Raw genomic sequence first — 20,370 nt, forward strand, 5'->3', positions numbered from 1 at the left:
CAAAATGTTTGTAATGGTGACAACTTTTTTGGGGGGGGACGGTTTGTTTATTCATTAGGTTGCAGCAAAAATGCCAACTCCAGCATCTGTCACTGAAGCAGATCTGATTGCAAAACCAAGTTTCAACCTCCCTACTGTGCCTCCAGCTTTTGGAAAGACAAATGAAAACTCACCTCAAATTTACCCAGCACATTCAGACCTTAAGCAGCCTCTGACTCAGAGGATACGTACTAATCATGTAAGTATGCAACACACCATCTTTTTTTTAAAGAATAACTAAATCATTGACATATTAAAGGAAAATCAGCGGACATGCATCTGTTTTGTTTTTCTTGGGAACACGATCTGCTTTTGACACTGTGAGAGGAGCGTTAAAGCAATTACAATTTGTACATGGCAAAGCTACACCGTTTCGCTGTTTAGTTCTTGCGCCAAGAGTCATCATTAGTTGCAACATAAGCTTCTCCATTTAGACAAACAGCGGATCTTTTGTGTTGGGGGGGGGGGAATGCCTTTTGGGCATTAACAAAGACTACACTGTGCTGTTGCCTACAGCTCACAATCATTTGCATTGCGAGATCAGTGTGACAATGTGAAAACCCTCATCAAATGTCACTTTGACCAAGCACGAGCTTAACATTTCCCCATCGGCTAGCTACACTTTCAGCACTTAGAATGTAAAGCTTATGACAATCAAAGTGGCAGAAAGAAATGCATACCGGCCTCCCTTGCAGATATTTGTCATTCTCCACATACTGTGTCATGTTCATGCCTCTGTGCTTTTTGTCTTCTAGGCGAGGACTGCCAAGGGATTTCATAAGCGACCTGGAAAGGTACAGTACTTGCAACGTTGAGCGCATGCGATTGTACTGAAATTGGAAGGAACTCTGGAAAGACTGACTTGCTGCGCGCTGAAAACATCTGTTTTTCATATGTTGTACTAGGGGGTATAAATACATTCGAAAGAAAATTTTGCTGCAAAGCTGGAAGTGATTACTGCCAGCGTGCTGGTAAACATGAGAGACTTCATTACAGTTGAAGTAAAAATATTTTAGCTACATATTTACATTTGCCAGAAATGCTATATTTTGGGGGGAAGGTAAGAATACTTGTTTCTAACTTGCTACAGGTTTTTATATATCAACCTAGCAAAAGACAAATTTAAGGTTTGTCAAAGTATACAGTAAAGCTTGAGATGGAAGTCTGAACTCTGTGAGGGCTCTTGTTACTAATTTTCGTCATGTTTAACTTGTGCGGGCTAAGGCATAAAAACTGAATACGCGCTTATGTTGCATTTTAAACTGCTGGGAAGGTGGAAATATGCTACTACACCAGTCAAAACATGGCGGATGACCGTGATAAGAATTGTTTCTTTTGTTTGTGAAGAGATAAATTGTCTGTAAAGTCACAACAACAAACCCGTCCGTGATTGACACATTTTCCTCGCTGAATTGTTTGTGTTAATGGAGACAACTGATATACCGGTAATTCAGATTATAAATTCTCCGTTTAAGACTTTAAATGTAAGATATCTGCAGAATTGAGGTGCTGTACACCTATTTCACAAGAGTTTGCAAGAAGGTACTCGAGACTTTGAGCGGTTTTTCAAATCATTTTTTCCGAATCTGAGGTCAGACATTTTTGACTTCCCTGTTCTGTAGAATGCAGTATCAGTATAATGTTTGTAGCTCAGCGTTGGCCTATGAACTCGAGGTAATACTACATGGATTGTTTACCCTTGTTTTTGCAAAGGTGCGCCTTTGACTAGACTTCAATTCGACAAACAAAATCTGTTTTTCCACAGATTGTATTGTTCCAGAAAGCTCAGTTCAGCGGGCAAGTCTATGAGATCTACCGGGATGTAGAGGATGCGACTCACCTGCAGTTCTCAAATATCATATCTGTGAAAGTCATACGTGGATGGTAAGTTTTAATCAGCTTACATTCTTGAGGCATGTCAAATCAAACCAAAAGCAAACTGAATTGCAGCTGCAATTAGAAATCGGATGCTTTTAGAATATCAGTGTTGACTGAAGGCACGAGTGGCTGAGATAAGTGAAAGGTCAACGAGTGAAGAAGGTTCTGGGCTCAGTTTGCGTTAAAATATGCCGGCTGCTTTTATCCTATATTCAATAGTCATCCTACAAGCTTGTAATTAAAGTCCTGCTGACCGCACTATCAGATCAAGTTTGCTCATATGTCGCTAACACATGTATTGTTAGCGTAAGAGTGGAAATCAGAATAAAGACAAATAGCGGTCAACAGCATGCCTGGCAAACTGCAGTCATTTGCTGAGGCAACCAATAAAGAAAGCGGCCAAGAGCCCGGTCAACCTAATAAAACAACTGTTGTGACAAAACAGAGAGAGCCGGTCTAGTTGCTCCGACGATTTGCATTGGAAAATGACTTGCCGCAATATTTGACTATCCGCAAAATCCAAACTACACCGTCATGTGTTTCTCCATTGATTTGAGAAGGGCCTTTTCCCCTACAGCTGGATCCTCTACGAGAAGCCAGACTTTCAGGGACGCTGTATCGCTTTGGAGGAGGGGGGCCTGGAACTGACAAACGAGTGGGCAGAACCCGAGCCAAACAACACCTCGCCTATGCGCCTTGGCTCTATTCGACTTGCCGTCCGTGTGAGTGTGCCGCTTAAATGATTCCACCTCTTCTGACCTTTTTGAGATGTTAGCATGACCACACACGGCCCCCGGCCTTTTTACTAATAGACAATAATGCCACATTTGTATTCACTGTGGGTCCCTGGACAGCTGAACGTAAAAACAGACTGTCGCTTAATTCCAGTTCCAAGGAGTGATTGACGCTACGGTACATTGGGCCAGCGCTGATAATGACTGTTTTCCTCCATCTTTCTCTTCAGGATTACTGCACCCCTCATATCGATCTGTTCACGGAACCGGAGGGCCACGGTAGAGTGACACCTTACCACGATGACGCTATAGAGACCGGCTCATTTGGCATCCCACTGAGCACGGCTTCCATCCAAGTTCACTCCGGGGTGTAAGTAGCTCAGATCCAAGTAGTTGCAGGTGCGGTCGGACACTATTGACCATGCTTCCAACAACCCAAGAAACTCTCATAGCTCTCTTATTGAGATTGATCCAGAGGAGAAATGAGGCTTTTCCAAGGCCTTCTAAAGACTTGAGATGTTTCTTCTTTGAAAAGAAGTAGACGTCGAAAGACTTGGATCAATTGGATGCTCGCAACGTGAGACAAATGAATCCTAGTCGTCGCTGACTTCCGCGTTCTTTGTCGTCGCTTTACCGGTGTTTGCGCAGGAATGTCTGTCGTGCCGATGCCTGTTGGAAGACAGGAGGAGTGTGCGCGGGGTGGCGGTTGAGGGGGGGTTACTTGGAAAGTCGGGCGGTGGAATGAGAGTTACAGACAAAAGGTGTGGCGGTGAAAGGAGAAAATGTTAAACCACGCAAAGTGAGTCAGACGAGACATTTTGTGCTCAACGCCTGGAGGAAGTTAATGACTGTGTGTGTCTTTTTGTACATTATATTTAGCACCGTCAATGGAATTTAAATAATTTCTCAAAATTTTTAACAGAAAAAGGATGATGCCTGACCGCTCAGGTTGCTTTTGACATGACGACCTTTTTTTAAAGTCCCAAATGACAGGATCATTTTATGCACACGAACGAGTTAAATGATTTAAGAAAATTATGCAACTAGAATATTTAAATTTGACCTTTCAAGATGCAATTTATTAATCTTACCCTGAGGGTTTGTAAGGAACAATTCTAATTTTACCAGCAAAATATATTATAATATATTACATTTAAGACAGTCGGTGTTATGAATGGAGTATTGCGCTGAAGTTAATTTCAAAATCGATGGTAAATGTTTGACCTTCTTAAGAATGTGATACTTTGAAAGATGAGTCACACTTGCATACAGAGTACACGTACCTTATGATTCTAAAAATTATTTCATCACATTTGAGGTATTGCAAACGCAATGAATGGTTCCGTGTATTTACTGGTTTTAGTCCATATTGTTGTAATTTTACACAACCCGTTGAACAAATGACGAGTATCGGTGTCCGTTTGGACAAGAGTACCAGATAACAGATATCCACCGCCGATTATGTCTCCTGAGTTGCACCTCATGGATGTTAATGGATCTTCTGGCTTAATGATCAAGCAAACTGTAACACATGTGTTCTTCCTTTTTTTTTCCTGCCCTCAGGTGGCTGGTGTTCAGTGATCCGGGGTTCCAGGGAATGCTGACTGTTCTCGAACCAGGAGTGTACCCTTTTCCTGAGACCTGGGGCTTCCCGTCGCCATTTGTGGGATCCCTCAAACCCCTTAAAATGGTTCGTAGCATTTGCAAGTACGCATTTCGCACTGCGAGTAGCGTCACAGAGATAGAGAAGAAATCTTGGTGAAAACGAATATCAAACTTCAAGTGACAGGCTACACCGTGTGAACAGGCTGTCAAAGTATTAAAGGGCTGAATCCAAGAAACATTGTTAATGTAAATGTTCTATTTGTTTCAGGGTGGTTTTAAAGTGGAGAACCCAAATGAAGTTAAGGTAAGGCGGCTAAGTCCAATAAATTGTTTGCTATCAGAATAAATGTTTGACATTTTAATTTAAAACCCAGGAATTATGATAACCTACATCAAGATTTTTACTGATAAAAAAAAAAAGATTTAATAATATAGGAGAAAGCAACTTTCAGCATCTCATTTTACTTAACCTATACATGTACAATATGTCAGCTTTGCTGAAAAGATCGTACTTGTCGTTCCTCCAGGCTTTGGTATACGAGAAGCCTGGACTGGAAGGTTCCCATTTGGAAATCGACAGCGATGTTTTCAGCTTTTGCGAAGGAGATGAAACAAACGCTGAAACTCACAAGCTGAAGTCTGTGGGTTCTTTGAAGATAATTGGAGGATTGTAAGTTTTTGGTCTTTAAGTGATAGTTTGGTCACCGCGGTCTGTATCTTCAGACATGTAGCTAAAAAAAACAAACATTTGCAAATATTCTCTTCCAGCTGGGTCGGCTACAGCGAGGAAGGGTTTGAAGGGCAGCAGTACATGCTGGAGGAAGGAGAGTACCTGGACTGTAGCGACTGGGGAGACTCAAGCCAGATCCTGTCACTGCGGCCCATCCTGGCTGTGAGTACCTTAAAGGGGAAAGTCAAGCCAAAAATGTTCTCAGTCAGAAAACTGAACACACTGTTTGAAGACTCAAGATCAATTGCTACGTGTCGCCTTGGCGTCATGATGCCAAAACGTGAGCGCCGTTACGAAGAGGATTGTTTAAACAGCAATTCTATTGAAGCAGGAAATGAAGTTGTCAATGGATGGATTAAACACCCGTTTTGAATTTTGACATTCAGCAGAAGGTTAAGAGAACAGCAGGGAAAACACTGAACAGTGAATTCAAAAGGTTTAGAGAAGGTCAAATTAAATGCACCTGTTAAAGATGCCGTATGCAATCTTGAAGCTGCTAGCAAGATTAGAATCAAGGCTACCTTCACTGCTCCCCCGACAAAAGCAACAGCCCTCACCAATGTGCACGGCTGCAAATAATTATTTTTGTAAGTCATTAAACTATTTTTTTTTTTTTTTTTTAATATATTTTGGTTTGGAACAAGCGAAGAATGCCATAACTGATTCGGAGTAAAGAATGAGAACTATACTGTACGTTTGAAAGCTCCCCTAAAGGATAAAGTTTGGCCAGGGACAAAAACAAAATACCTTCTCACGTCTGTCACAGGATTTCATGTCACCGCACCTCAAAATGTTCAGCAACCAAGACTTCAGCGAACGGGGGGTCAACATCGACCTAATCGTGCCCGTCATCAACATGGATGACACAGGTTACGGCACCAAGACGCAGTCTGTTGATGTTATTAGTGGCATGTAAGTATAATACTTTGTATATAATAATAATGCTCTGCCTTAGCATAGATGTAAGCATCATCTTATTTTGCGCTTCTTTACACAGCAAACTAGACAAAACTCAATGAAAAGTTCCCGACCTCTGCTTTTTTTTTAAACTTCAATTGCTTCAGGAGGTGATTAATCACCATCAGTTCCACACACTTGACAAATTTTCCAAACGTCCAATTAAGAAATTACTTAAGTATGATGTCACTACTTTTTTTTTACCTTCCCTGTGCACCTCCTTAGTCCAAGATACATGCTTGCGTTTGAACTTAGCAATTAATCGAGTAAATGTGTGTGTTTTCCTGCCGCACTTTGCAAGGACAGTGCAGGTGTGTGGGTAGCATTAAGAGGCACCACACCCTTGCGCATGTCAACACAAGTAGGTTAGCAGTGGCTTTTTGGTCTGCCACACCTCAACTTCCTGTCTATGTAAAGTTTCTGTGACGCTAACCTCTTGCCATGGGAATAAACAAAACATGGAAGAGGAGTCAAATGAGCAGTTCCAAAAATATTCTATTATCCAAGATGGGAAAATAAACGTCATTAGTCGTCTTTTCACTCTCCTTGAACTGTGTGAGTGCCAGTATGGTGATAAGGGCAGAGTGGAAAATCTAGTTTCTAAGCTATGATCAGACTGCACAAGAATTCCGGACGAAAATATGCAAATTGCATTTTGAACAATTTGATCATGCAACGGTGATTCCCGCCTGCCCAGTGAGAGTAAACATGAAATGTAGAACATTAAGTTCCGTTGTAGGAAAGAGGACTCTCACGACACTTAACATTTACTCTTGCGTAGATAGCATGTCTTTGGGTCGCACAGGCACCGCCCTTGTCATACCACGCTTGTTTGCCGTGTCTAGTCTTGTATGCTAGCAAGCACAAATGGCCTAGAAAAGTAAACAAGTTTACTTGCTTGTGGTGAAAGCATAATTCAATGAGTCATCTATAAAAAATACACTCCAAACGTTTGCAAAGAGATCGACCGACATGGAAAGGTGGTAACCAACAAAAGAACATTTGACTTTCGGGATGTTATGAGTCCTTTTATCTTTGATTTGTATCACCATTCATTGTTGCCATTTGATCTAGGACGATATTGTCCAGAATGATACGATCTGAAACAATTCTGTGCCTTGAAATCTATTGAGTAACTTTTTTTTGCCCAAAATTCAACCAGTGTGACAGAGAGACAGATTCCTGTTGTTGCCTGTAAGGGAGTCAGGTAAAATCAATTATGGTGAATCTTACACCATAATTTTGAATTCAAATCGATATATTTTGTCCGAAAGGCCAACTCACCAAGCACAGATCAATGTAATTGGATCGCAGGAATATAAATCGATACGATCGATGTAGTGGATGAACATTTACACCTGGCCTGGACTGGCCTATTTAATCGGATGATGTTAGCTTTTTTTAAAATGGGGAAAAATCTGCCAAATATTTTCGCAATTTTTTTCACGCATCAACACATTGCAATATAAGACAAAGATCATATGCCAAATATCGAAATTATCATGAACCTAAAAAAAAAAACATATGGGCGAGCCCTACTATTAAATGTTGATGACAAGGGACAGGCATAAAAATTATTCAATTATTTTATAGTCATAATTTGGTTGAATGTGTGGAATTTATTATTAATTAATCCTGTCTTGAAGCAACTGAGGCAAAATTAACAATCAAGGAGATTTACTAAAATAATAACCATCCAGTTTTTCCACAACTGAGAAACATAATTACAGCTGATCTTTTCTTTCCTAGCTGGGTCGTGTTTGACGAGCTTGGTTTTTGCGGGGAGTCCTACATCCTGGAAAAAGGCTTGTATGGAAACCCAGAGGACTGGGGGGCACTACGGGACCGAATTGCTTCAGTAATGCCTGTTGTTCTGGTAAGACAGCTGCATTGTGCTTTGTGCGGTGTCTTTTTTGAGGACTGAATATGTACTTTTACTTCAAGTGGGGGAGCAGCTTGTACTTCTACATTTAACTGAGGTTTATTTTATTTTATTTTTTTTCACAAGTATCAGTACATTTGACATCTCTGTACCTACCCTTTTGACGTTTTCATTCAAAAAGGAGCAATATTAGATACATGAGATACATTTTTGCTGGGCTCCATTGGGTTGCGCATGTGTATCTAATTAGGTGTTTAATTAGTGCGCCTACGGACGCTCAAATGTGGTGCTAAACAAACTAGGAAATGTTATTTTCAGAAGAGTTCGTTATCTTACCATTTTCTTCTCAGTCTGCAGGAGTTGTTATTTAAATTTCACTTCTTGCGGCACTTGACTATTATCGCGTCTCTTCTATCCCAAGTCGCTCATTCGGAGCAGTGCGGAGAGATGACTTCCGGGTTTGTGGTGCATTCAATGACTTCGATCGTCGCGTAACTTCAAAATACGACAGTTAAACTGTGACTGAACGGGATAAACCGAAGAAAATGAATCAGTGAATTATTATTATTATTTTTTTAGTTTATATTACTATTCGCAATAATTGTACGAATATTCCTGTTTAACCTTAGACATTATACTAACACAACTTTGCACTATCGTTGTGAGGGTGGTGTTTCTGTCAGTATTTATTTTAATATAAATATGGATGGATATCACACGTGATGCAGAAATGTGAAAAAGTGATCGGCTTTTCGTTTCTTATGGTTTTTTTTGTTTTTTTTTCAACAATCCTCCGTTATTAGTGTAAAAACTCACCTATTTGCTTTTAGGCAACTTGGTGTCAAGGAAGTCTGCTGAAGTGAATTGGCAAGTTTCATTCATACAAAAGTATGGCTTTCCCACCATCTTAGCATACATAGTAAATTAAAAACTTTTTTTTTGCAACTACTATTGCTGAATTAATATTCAAATTGGGTTATGTAACAAAGAATGCTTGCAATTTCTCAATGTTTACAATGTTAGTAGAGATTTTATTGCTTTTGTAGCTGCTTTTGATATTTTTACATTTGAGGTGTTTAGGTATGCTTTTGTTATCATGTAGTTTTGTCATTGAACTTCAGTCCAGAGTGTACCCAGCCAAGGACAAGTGCCGTCGAAAATGGATAACCGTTATGTATGTGAATCCTGAAAGAAAGCCATTTCAGTGACACAGATATTCAGCGCATGTGACCAGTCACATTCCCCCTGCTTGTGTCCTCACTTGACATGGGGAACTGACGCGTTTTGTGTATTGTTGATCCTCTTTGGAAGCATGTGACACGTAAAAATCCAGAACAAATGAAATGACCACTAAATGAGGGAAATACTTGTCAGATGGTCTTAATGACTCATCCTTTTTTCCCCCTCCAAACCACATGATGAGTCTCCATTGTTTTGCAGTGAAAATCACAAGAAAAAGTGACTGTATATGATTGACGACGTTGTGAAGAAGGGATAAATAACTCTCTGTTGTTGTATTTCAGGACGATTTTGAAAATGTGGCCAAGTTCAAAGTAAGTGTTTGTGCTATTGGAAGAAACTTGAGAGGGGCTCACAGTGGATGATTGGGGCATGTTGTCATGTGCCATGTGCTCCTGTCCTCAGGTTCAGCTTTTCTCTGAGCCAGGCTTTCAAGGCAGCGCCCTCTCTTTGGAGGACAGCGTGGCTATCTTGCAGGAAGGGTTCTCGGTGGCTTCCTGCAAGGTCCTGGTGGGCAGGTGAGCATTTTCAAATGTTGACTTGACAACACTTCAATTTACTACTATTGTGTAGATTGTTTGAGATTATTTTGTGTTTACGTCTCTTAGCTGGCTGGGGTTCGAAGGCCAGGACTTCAGTGGCAGGATGTATCTGCTGGAGGAGGGGAACTACCAGGACGTGAGGGCGATGGGTTGCATCAACGCAAGTGCCACCATCCTCTCGTTACAGACTGTTGGCTTTGTAAGTCGATTAACTCACACGCCGGACTGTCAAATTTCATAAAGAATGATGACGCATTTGCCTTCATCAGCATCAACAATCAAACATCAGATATACAAGGTCAATAAATAAACACTGTAGATTTGTAGAGAAATAATTTCAGTAGCTCAATTCAAAAAGTGTAACTCATTAGATTCATTAAAAACTATTCCTATCGTGTTTCAATACCTAAATAATTTCGATTCCTACATTTGTTATATATACCACTTAATCGCATCACATAATCACAAGCTAATATAATCATCAAAATGCTACAGTTTTGTGCATATTAAGTATTAGCAGTAGCATAATAATAGAATCAAAATATTTTTTCCATATTAACACAATACAAAAATTGCAATTGGGTGTAAGTTACTGACACATGCCCAGCATACTGATTAAAGTAAGGATAGAACATATTTTGCCTATGTTGCATCAAATGAGCCACAAATGTTCGACGACCGGGCTTTTAGCCAGCCCTGTGCCAGACAAAAACAAAATGCAGAGTAGGTACAAAGGTCTGAGTGTTGTGTTTCCACGGTAACATTACAAAAATCTCCATTTGACTTTGCATGGCCTGAAGTGCTCCACCCACAGTTTTTTTTTAACCCTTCTCTCCCTTTGGCAGGAGTTCTCTCAGCCCTCCATCATTCTTTTCGAGCGTTGCGGTCTGCGTGGAAAGCGGGTGGTACTGGCGGACGGATGCGTCAACCTTCAGCTGGCTGAGGGCTGCGCTCGGGTCCAGTCGGTGCTGGTGGAGGGGGGCATGTGAGTAAATTCATCACTGCGCAGGTCGTCCAGGCTGCGGCCAGGCCATCTACAAGTTCTCTGCCTGGTGTGAATCTCACAGCTCACTGCGGTGTGGGCGTTGTTAAAGCCAATTTTCTTACACATGAGCTATTCATAACCCTCAGTGTTGCATCACAGTAGTTCCTACTTGCAGGAAAGTATAAACACACATAATAGAGGGTGGGAAAAAAACATAGAAAAAGACTAGCAACTTAGTAAAGAGGAGGAATGTGAACAGTACACAAACATAACAGTATACAAATACGAGTCAGTAAACAATATATAATAGATCTAATAGATCCTCATAGCAGTGAAAGGAAATACCATACTTTCTCAAGATGGAACCCAGGGGCAGCAAATAGAATGAAAAACAGCAGGGGCTCCAAAACTGAACCCTGTGGAACACCGCATTTCAGTAGAGTATTGTACATGTTTACAATTTAAGTGACTTTGGTCAAGTCACATGTTTGTAGCTCATTTGAGCTCATTTATGCATAGGCTTAACGGTGCCACTGCTTCTTTTTGAGCACGATAACACTGTCTGACAATGATGACGTTGAAAATCTGCTGCTGATGTGTGACATTCAGGCAACTGGTGTAAACCCTAGTTGAGGAACTACAAAGCGTGCTGCGTGGTGGGAGAATTTCAGCAGTGGCCCGATCCTCCTATTCCAAATGTAGTAGGCAGACAAGTTTAAGACAAAGTGGTACAAATGAATTCAATTCAGTTTGGCAGAATGTTTTTAACTCTGCCCTTTAGGTACCACTGCATTTGGTGCCCTGACAGAATGGTGCTTATAAGTGGTACTGTAGAATTCAAATATTTTAGTACTCGCTGCAATATTTTGCAATTTTTGACAGTGGGAACAAACACACTAAATAAATACCTGGTGACAGAAATTAACCAAACTATTATTTTACTTGATACTGTATATACCATATTTAAGTCTAAAAAATGTACAGATAACACAAACATGTCAAGAATCCATGTGTAAAAACAAACTGGTAGCTAATAGTTGCCTTTGTTTACTTTCTGTGTTGTCAGGTGGGTATTGTATGAGGGCATCAACTATCGGGGGGCTCAGATTTTGGTCAAACCCGGTGAGGTACCCGACTGGCGCCAGTTCAGCAAGTGGAGTAAAATTGGATCACTCCGCCCCCTTCTACAGGTACATAAGAACCCTCCTAAAAAAAACAAAGCCAGACCTGCTTCATTTGTACATACACTACACCATTTCCACAAATAGCTCCCCATGTGCTAATCAAAACCGTGTCACGTGCAATAACTGTCTTACATTCTCTTTAAAAAATAAACCACTTGTCATATTTGTTGACAGTCATTATGACTTCACAGGAGTACATGATAAATTATGAAGAAAAAAAAAATTGCTGTCCACACCCAAGTAATAACCAGAGATAGAAGTCATGACACAGCCGATACAAGAGCTGTATCTCAAACAGTACAAATATATATTTTTTTAATATGGTTATTATTGTGGTCGTAAATCCTAGCAACCTGGTTATTTATTCATCTACACATCTTTGCTACAGCCACAACAACGAACAACCTGTTAAATCAGTATTTGTAAACAAAGCATCATCATTGTACCGTAGAGTGGTCATCTATTAGAAAGACTGACCCTTTTGTTTTTAATTGTGCGTTTTCTGCGTAGAGGCACGTGCACTTCAGGTTAAGAAACAGACAAACGCGGCTTTTGATGTCCGTGACGGGCGATCTAGAGGACGTCAAACTGCTGCGGATTCAAGAGGCCGAGGAGACCAACGGTATTGAGCAGATCTGGATCTACCGCGGCGGCCATCTCCACTGCAAGGTACCAGCGAGATTGTTTTTTCATTTCTGTGACTCGACTAGCAGAATGCCATTGACTGAGGAGGGGGGGGGGGCGGCCGTTGTGTATTCCAGCTCCTTGAGGAGTGCTGCCTGAGTCCCAGCGGCAGCGTGACCATAGCGGGGAGCCGCGTGGGCCTCATGCCAGAGGTGGACAACCACGTGTGGAGTATCACCCCTGAGGGCTTCATCCGGTACATGCCCACCTCTGATCTGGTCTTGGAGGTGAAAGGTGAGCCTTTACTGGCTAACAACTAACAATGAAAGATAACTTTTCCAGTATTTGAACACTACACAGATTCAACATGTCTAGCTGTCAGGATTATTAGCGTTATGAAAATACGTACAGTATCAGGCAATATAAAAAAAGAAAAACTCTTCCAGAAGGTACAATTAAAATGTATGTAGTGACATGTTGCCAGTCATGCAATACTTTGGAAAATAACAACATGATTCTTATGCCAGTCTAAATATGTTTTGTTCAACAAGGCTGAAAGTGGTTACCTCTGGTCCAATTTTGTGCATCGTTGTCAACAGTGACACCTTGTGGAATAAAAAAAAAAAACTAACACATGAGCCTATTAGTTCTTGCAAGTCATGCATTTAACATGGAGCACTGCACAAGTCTTGGGTCATCCACTGCTTTTATTATTTATATATTTTTTTTCTTAAGAATAAAACAGTTAATAGTGGGACAGATATTAAACTGCAAAACCAATGAACACGTAACCCACAGAACCCATTTAGGTTTTATTTTATCACAGTTTTCATTTTATTATTCAGTTTTACTTATATACGATATGATGACATATATTAAAATGTAACTTAAAACAGTTGAAGTTTTATGATATATGGCAACAGTGTTAGTTTGGAACAGAATCAACTTTTTCTTCCCCTATCAGGAAAACTGGTTCAAAATTAGAATCACTAGGAAGCAAGGTTATTTTGGTTAACGAAAACTAACGAAAAAACATTTTTCTTGCTTTTAAAATGATTTTTTTTTAAAAACTAACCGAAACTACAGCTTACATTTCATATTTCACATACAACTCACCAAAACAAATTTTCTATTTTACACTCAATAAGTACGACACAACATATATTTAAAATAAATAAATATAATAAAAACTAAACTAAAATTAAGTATTTAAAAAAAAATAAAACCTAAAAAAAAAAACATTATCCGGAAACTAATTACTATAAATGTGCACCTTTTCTTAATGCACAGCATGTTGTGTTTAAATATGATTTTTCTTTTTCAGGGGGGCATCATTATGACAAAAACCAAGTGATTCTCAACACCCTGGATCCAAAAAAAGCACAGCAAAAGTGGGACGTGGAAATTATTTAAAACTATTCCGTGCAGCAAGATGAGTGTTCAAGGACTATGTGCACATTTGCTGCAATGTTCGATCGCCGAGGAAAGACCTCTTTAAGAATGTATTACTGCCCACTTAAAATACAAGCAGTGAGGTTCGGACTTGAAAGAAGACCTTCCAAGTACTACAAGGTTAATGTTTTGCTTTTTCAATGAATGAACCCATTTACCCATTTTGTAAAATTAACTTAAACAGTGTTAACACGTCTCATGTATTTTTATTCCAAATGTTATGTAACATTTTATTCCGCAATAAAAATAAAGTTCTACTTTCCTTAGCTCACCTTGTATGCACTTTAATTTAAATCAAACCCACATATTGACGCAACAAAATAACTATGAAATACTTTTTTTACAGGTCAATAAGCATGCACTTTATGAACAATAATTTAGAGCCTGCGTCCATACATACATTCATAGTTACCTAAAGAAACAAATTGTGAGTTCCCTCTTTTCACACTTAATTCAATAGCAGTCAAAATGAAGGCTCGTCTCAGCATGCGAGCATGTACGTATACACATAGAATTTGTTGTGTTCCGGTGTAAATTGCAGACAAGATGTTTACTTACCATAGTTACATGGCGGTGATGGGAAAGGTACCTTGTTATATAGTCTTCATTGTAGGGTTCCAAAAAACAAAAAACAAAAAAAAAATGTTTTTATTTTTTTTTATTTATTTATTTTTAATCTTGTCTCACTCGATGAGAGTTTGCAACATGTGGTTGTATGAAGAAGAAGAAGAATCAGCACAGTCTTATTCTCTCCGCACTGTGTGCGTTACCGTTTCCTGCGCCGCATTCTGGTACATCTCTTGCTCCTCTCCATCTTGCTCCTCAGTAACGCTGACAACCGTCTTGCCTCTGGCGTGGCCGTACTCCAACTTCTGGAAGGCCTGAGGCACCTGGCTGAATGGAAATTGGGCCTCCACCACTGGCAGGATCTGTTCTCACAAAAATGGCGGAGAAAACGCAGTCAGCAGTTGAGCAAATAGGAAACGATGATTAAATTCCTCTTATACAGACATTTCAAAGTTCATATCACTTGACAAGCACTTTGAAGGATCATAATGTAATTCATAATCTTCGATTAATATGAAACACAGTTTATCTACTTTAGCTAAAGCTGCTAACTTACTAAACAATTTGACTTGCAGTCTTTTAAGCGTTCCACTATGACAACTTCACAAAAATCTACCAAACAAATGCAACGTATACATAAATCAGTAAATCAGATTACAACAACAAAGCAAGCAAATTCGTGGCTTTTATCACTTCAACTCCCTCATGTTTCATAAAACAAGTCATGTGATTACAATGTCAAGAATTGTATCCAAAACGTTTGTTCAGTGCTTGAGAGCAGGAACCCCGTTTTATATTTAGTTGACATGCACAAATAGCCAGAATTCCCCAGCTTCCAATGTGGGAAATGTGAGGGCAGGCTATAGAATGTGATGAGGCTGGACAATCCTGAGCAGGTCCAGCCTGTTATTCTGGTCAGCATCTCTCGTTATTAACAATGAATGGCAAAAGCGTCCGTGTCACACTGGAAACACTTCTGACTGATAGTAGCACTTTGGGGTGTGTGTGTGTGTGTGTCCAATGCTTCCCGCCACTGGTCTAAATCAGCTGCTTGCTGTAAGCCCCCAGGACAAAAGGCCCAAAATGCCTGTATGAATAGTTGCTCAGCACTGTGTAAAAATCCATTCAGCATTTCCCAGCGCCTGATTCCATCGGACGCCAACCCACCAGCACAGCAGGAATGTCACGCGCACTCCGAAACAAAGCTGCTGGGGCGATCGGGAATGTATGGGATCCTTGTTTTATCTTTGATCGGCGTTACGATTCTCGTTTCTGATTTTAATTTGACTCTTTGGTTGACGGTTGCTAATTGGTAGTGAATCAATACAGTACCTTCCCGTTATCCACCAGCTTGCTGACCTCATCCAGGCCAGGCCCGTCTGGGGCATAGAACCCCCAGCGGTAGAAGATGCCATTTGACATTATGTTCTAGAAAAGAGAACAAAGTGAAAAAGTGAAGTACATTTGTGTAGTTTACTGTTTTTTTTTTTTAAACAGAATATGGTGAATTAATATTACGTATGGAGATCCCCAAGGTTCCGTTTAAGACCCAGTTTGTTTTTAGCAATACACATTATTAACAACATTCTATGATGAGGACATGAGGACTTTTTTTTTTTTTTTTTAAATAGAGATGTCATGCATCCATCCATCTTCTACAATCCCAGTTGACTTTGGGTGAGTGGTGGGGTACACCCAGGACTGTCCATCCATTCACATCGACACTCATGCCTATGGATAATTTAATATGCTTGTTTTTGGAACGTGGGAGGAAGCCGTAATGAACATGCATTATCTTTGTATTATGTTGTAATTCATTAGAGTATTTTTTTTTAAAAATCGATTTTTAAGAGTCAAAAGTAGTTTTTTTTTTTGTTTTTGTTTTTTGCTGATTTTAAATATTTCATGGCGGGGTACACAGAGTAAAATCTCCCCTGTAGGGTGCCCCCGAATCTAAAAAGTTTTGATTTGATGAGTGCTTGCAAGAGGACGAACAGTAGAGGGCTCCGTTGAGCTTTGATGTTGCTGTTATGAGAGGAGCCGTGAGGGTGTGACCACTGTGGCCCTCTCAACTGTCCAGCTGGCTGCTGCCATGGACAAAAGGGACTGGGAGGCTTGGCAAGAAACACACAAACACTGCTATTTGCTAGGGGGGGGGGAGACATTTGGCTACAATCTGCACAAACACCACATACTGCTGCTTCAGCACTAAGCGCATGCTCGACGCCCCCACTTACTACTGTCACTTCCTCATATACCCTGCTAGACCAGTACTGAACAACGGAAGTGGACTTAGGACAGTTCCAACTAGTCACCGTCCGCCCAACCAAGTTTCATCTCAAAAATCAGTGGGAACTATTGGCTTCAGTTAAGAGTTTGTATTCATTTTTTAAAAATTCAAATCCTATCTCGATATGCTACCTGTATGACCTTGGTGCTCAGGGTGGATCCGGCGTGAACGAGTCCATCCAGCAGGCCAAGAGAATCCGTTTTGAAGAGCAAAGGGGTTACCAGCGTGACGTACTTTGCTCCGGACCAGGGTTTTAGCAAGCCCACCGCCCACTCCTCGGGGTCCCCGCCCACGCCGTCCAAAATCACGTCAAATCTGGCAACGCGAGAGCATGAGAAGTTTCTTTTGAATTTGCTACATTGGGAAAATGACACTGCAATGCTTATTTGGTTTGTCTTCAAAGCTTAAACCAGGCTTGACCAATTGTGCACTCTGGCCTTAAGCCTTGGTATCCATGGAAACTAGAAAAACTGGAGGGAAAGTGCGCAGGTGTGTGCGGTTGACTGGGAGATGTCAGCATAGTACATTAAGGCACTTTAATAGGAATCACTCCTGCTTTTATATATAATGATTGAAACACAGACTTTGAAGATTTGTTTTGAAATGAATACTGTAAAACGAAGGCGGTGGAAGATTCTTCCACAGACGAATTTCATTGAAGAGAATTTGTTTTTGATTTGCCATATACATTTGTCAAATAACACTTGAATCTTTTTTATCCTCTTCACTTTCTCTTCTTGTTTGAGGAGTAGCCAAGTTCCAATGAACGTGAAAAAACGGTTTACCAATCAGTCCTCACACTATGCATAGTGTATGCAAGATGACAGTTATGTTGTCGAAAGCAAATTTGCATGTGAATACATTTGCGAATGGCAATCCGCGAATTAGCAAAGGCTCACTCTATTGCAAAAAAGTTCATTTCCATGTTTACCTCTTTGTAATAACAGGTGGAGAGTACTATGCAATGCTATTGGTTAATAACATTTTGCGCTTTTGTTTTCCCCAATCAGGGCAATGTCACACACCTCTCCATCATTTCTAGTTGCTCTGCCATATCTTCCGCAGTGTAGTCCACAACCTCATCGGCTCCGAGCCCTCTGACAAGGCCCTCGGCGTTCTGAGAGCACGTGACTGTAACGTGGGCACCCCAGGCCTTTGCCAACTGGTAGCACAGAGAGAAAGAAAACAGCGACGTAAACAAAGACACGATCAAAAGGCCAAAGTTGGATCTTGTGATGTTTCACCTGAATTGCAAATGTGCCAACGCCTCCTGATCCTCCAGTAATCAAAACTCTAAGAGAGGACACCAAATTGAATGGTGAAGGAAATGTGCGCTTTTGAGAACATTAAATTCAACAAGGACTATGTTGACTGGTTTTATAAACATTGATAAAAGCAGCAGTTCTGGACTTTCAATGTTTGACGGAGCTGAGCTTGCCTTTTATTGGAGGAGCTGTCTCTGCAAAGACCACCCGCGTTACCAAGCGCAGACAGCACAGTGCTGGCTACGTAGGGTATGGACGCCGCCTCCATGTGACTCAAACATTTGGGCTTGTGGGACACCTTTAAGAGATCATCAAACGTCAATACAATATAAACAGCCGTCTCAATTTCTTGAAAATATAGCGCAGCCGAGCACTCACCTCAAACTCTGTTAGATTGACAAACTCTGCCAGACTGCCTTGTTTCCACGGAGGTACAGCAGCCCAAACCTGGAGCACATCATGTGACATTTCACATCACTGTACCTTTAAATATCATTAATCAGTCGAGCCTGAGCGTTCATTAGTCATCCATAGAGATAATTCTGCAATGACGTAACGAGATTACAGAAAGAACATTTGCACATAATTGTATTGTACATTCACGTCGCATGGAATCCTCATAAGTCAATTACCCTCTGCACAGGGATGCTAATGCTAGAATCCATGCACAAAATGAAGTTGTTAAGAAAGTCTACCTTATAGATGGGTGGAAAAATGATCATAAAACCTAATACACAATTTTTGACCATGTCTACCCTTCCTTAATTTACCTGATACATTCAAATAAAGCCGGTATGAACCCATTACCAATACCTGCTATCGGTATATTGCAATTGCATTGCAGCAAAGATGTTAAAAACGGCACATTCACCATCACCCGTTCAGTTAATAAATGTTTTATGATACCAACAGTTGACAAACTCATTCCCCATTATAGCTACAGCAAGAAATTTAACGTTCATTCAGCGGGAAATGTTGACTTACTGTGGGAAGATTTGTTTGAAATGAGGAACAAATTGAGCAGTGCCCGTTCCAGGTTTGAGTCAACTACTTCCCCTGTATGTTTTATTACTCATGCACACTTGAAGCATCCGAATGTCAACCACCTACTGGGAAACACTGTGTACCTCATCTCCTGGAACAAAGTGTGCAACCTCAGAGCTACAGTCCACCACAACACCAGACACATCTCGACCCAGGATCAGAGGAAAACCACTATCATCGCCCATCATTGAAAACGGGTCCTTTCGGAGCTTGAGCATCTTCGCTCCATACCCTCCTAAAATCAAGAAAGTAATGTGATGGTTACAAGAAGTCAGACTGCTGTCTACATGCTTTTAGTGAGCTGACCTCTTACCTCTCATGGACACATCCAAAGGGTTGAGACTGGCAGCGTGCACTTGGATCATCACTTGGCTGGACGAGGTGATCGTAGGCACTGGGATGTCTTCAGAGTACCTGAGCACTTCGTTCGTGCCAAACTGGTCGATGACCCAGGCAGACATGCGGCTCTGCGATCGCCAAGCTGAAGTGCTGACATGTTTTCGGAAGCTCCGTCCACCCCCGACGGATCGCGTTGGGGTCGAACTCGTAGCTCTAATTCTGAATAAGTGAAGCAACCTGGTGCAAGCCATTGCTAAGGACAGAAGCTTAAAATAGTCCTTCAGCTGACAGTGCCAACAAGGTCAGTTTTTGACACATAACCCTGCCAGATAGAAGACACCGGTAAGATTGCGAGCTAGCAACCTAAATTCCTCCCTTCAAAGCGAAAAAATACTCCAAGACAATTGTTTCATATCGTCAAAATTAACCGGATATAACTTAATAGCATATACGAGTGTTAAATTATGCTGTAGCGGGTTTAGAAATGCTACAAACAAACACTGTAAACAGAGGTCCTGCTAGCTAGGTGGCTACATAACAAGCTAACCTTTCACCTTTCAGCAGCAGCGAATCACATTTCTCGATGCTAATATCCTGACCAATGGAGTCGCGAGACTGGCCTGACGTCACCAGCACTGGGTACTGGGTTTACTTCCATCACCACTGAGACAAAACACATCAATTTAAAGGTTGTAGCATTAGTAGATGTGTTTAAAAAAACACATTCGCTCTCACTAGCTTGTTAGCAACATTACAAGCTTAATTTATTAGATTTATTGGCGTTAATATTCTGACCAATGAGGTCGCGAGTTTAGATCAGACGTCACTACCACGCGGTAACGCCTGTGCTATGTATCCTATATGATTCACATAAAATAATAAGAAAAAAATCAGTAAAAACAATGTAAAAGTGCACAATAACCTCAAAATTAGACAATTAAAATACAAACAATTATGATAAAATGGGATGAAGATAAAAAGGCAATATTCTGTATTCAGTATAAATGTAATATC

The 20,370-nt window shown here is 40.6% G+C and overlaps 3 protein-coding genes across 7 annotated transcripts in view; 1 reads left to right on the forward strand and 2 right to left on the reverse strand.

Moving 5' to 3' along the window:
• Positions 1 to 8,296, reverse strand: part of ripply2 (ripply transcriptional repressor 2) — a 24,902-nt gene extending 16,606 nt beyond the window's left edge. For all 3 annotated transcript variants that reach the window (XR_015083891.1, XM_086018973.1, XM_086018971.1), the window contains exons 1-2: positions 8,162 to 8,296; positions 5,089 to 5,156 (exon numbers count right to left, since the gene is read on the reverse strand). The gene's annotated coding sequence lies outside the window, so the exon portion shown is untranslated. The remainder of the gene's footprint in view (positions 1 to 5,088; positions 5,157 to 8,161) is intronic.
• Positions 1 to 14,117, forward strand: part of LOC147128255 (uncharacterized) — a 21,087-nt gene extending 6,970 nt beyond the window's left edge. Inside the window, exons 4-22 of the mRNA XM_086018957.1 lie at positions 59 to 238; positions 795 to 833; positions 1,805 to 1,923; positions 2,495 to 2,639; positions 2,882 to 3,021; positions 4,215 to 4,341; positions 4,525 to 4,560; positions 4,784 to 4,926; positions 5,025 to 5,148; positions 5,753 to 5,898; positions 7,693 to 7,819; positions 9,349 to 9,378; positions 9,470 to 9,582; positions 9,673 to 9,805; positions 10,452 to 10,591; positions 11,658 to 11,781; positions 12,286 to 12,444; positions 12,537 to 12,693; positions 13,724 to 14,117. Coding sequence (XP_085875083.1) covers positions 59 to 238; positions 795 to 833; positions 1,805 to 1,923; positions 2,495 to 2,639; positions 2,882 to 3,021; positions 4,215 to 4,341; positions 4,525 to 4,560; positions 4,784 to 4,926; positions 5,025 to 5,148; positions 5,753 to 5,898; positions 7,693 to 7,819; positions 9,349 to 9,378; positions 9,470 to 9,582; positions 9,673 to 9,805; positions 10,452 to 10,591; positions 11,658 to 11,781; positions 12,286 to 12,444; positions 12,537 to 12,693; positions 13,724 to 13,812 — 2,271 coding nt within the window. The 3' untranslated portion in view covers positions 13,813 to 14,117. The remainder of the gene's footprint in view (positions 1 to 58; positions 239 to 794; positions 834 to 1,804; positions 1,924 to 2,494; positions 2,640 to 2,881; positions 3,022 to 4,214; positions 4,342 to 4,524; positions 4,561 to 4,783; positions 4,927 to 5,024; positions 5,149 to 5,752; positions 5,899 to 7,692; positions 7,820 to 9,348; positions 9,379 to 9,469; positions 9,583 to 9,672; positions 9,806 to 10,451; positions 10,592 to 11,657; positions 11,782 to 12,285; positions 12,445 to 12,536; positions 12,694 to 13,723) is intronic.
• On the reverse strand, positions 11,362 to 19,926 carry LOC147128256 (NAD(P)H oxidoreductase RTN4IP1, mitochondrial-like). 3 transcript variants are annotated; one of them, XM_086018965.1, is made up of 11 exons: positions 19,331 to 19,926; positions 19,101 to 19,252; positions 18,352 to 18,420; positions 18,147 to 18,271; positions 17,953 to 18,001; positions 17,734 to 17,870; positions 16,840 to 17,023; positions 15,751 to 15,846; positions 14,622 to 14,780; positions 14,410 to 14,453; positions 11,362 to 13,004 (listed from the first exon to the last, which is right to left on the reverse strand). In XM_086018965.1, the coding sequence occupies exons 1-10, from the start codon at positions 19,605 to 19,607 to the stop codon at positions 14,445 to 14,447; spliced, it is 1,257 nt and encodes a 418-aa protein (XP_085875091.1). In that variant the 5' UTR covers positions 19,608 to 19,926; the 3' UTR covers positions 11,362 to 13,004; positions 14,410 to 14,444. The 3 variants fall into 3 exon arrangements, with proteins under 3 accessions (XP_085875091.1, XP_085875090.1, XP_085875089.1); XM_086018964.1 differs by lacking the exon at positions 11,362 to 13,004 and having other exon boundaries at positions 13,204 to 14,453; XM_086018963.1 differs by lacking the exon at positions 11,362 to 13,004 and having other exon boundaries at positions 13,204 to 14,780.
• Positions 19,927 to 20,370: the final 444 nt, after the last annotated feature.

Source organism: Filicampus tigris, chromosome 20 (assembly GCF_054856515.1).
Source record: "Filicampus tigris isolate MCC_2025a chromosome 20, RoL_Ftig_1.0, whole genome shotgun sequence".
Taxonomy (NCBI): Eukaryota; Metazoa; Chordata; class Actinopteri; order Syngnathiformes; family Syngnathidae; genus Filicampus; species Filicampus tigris.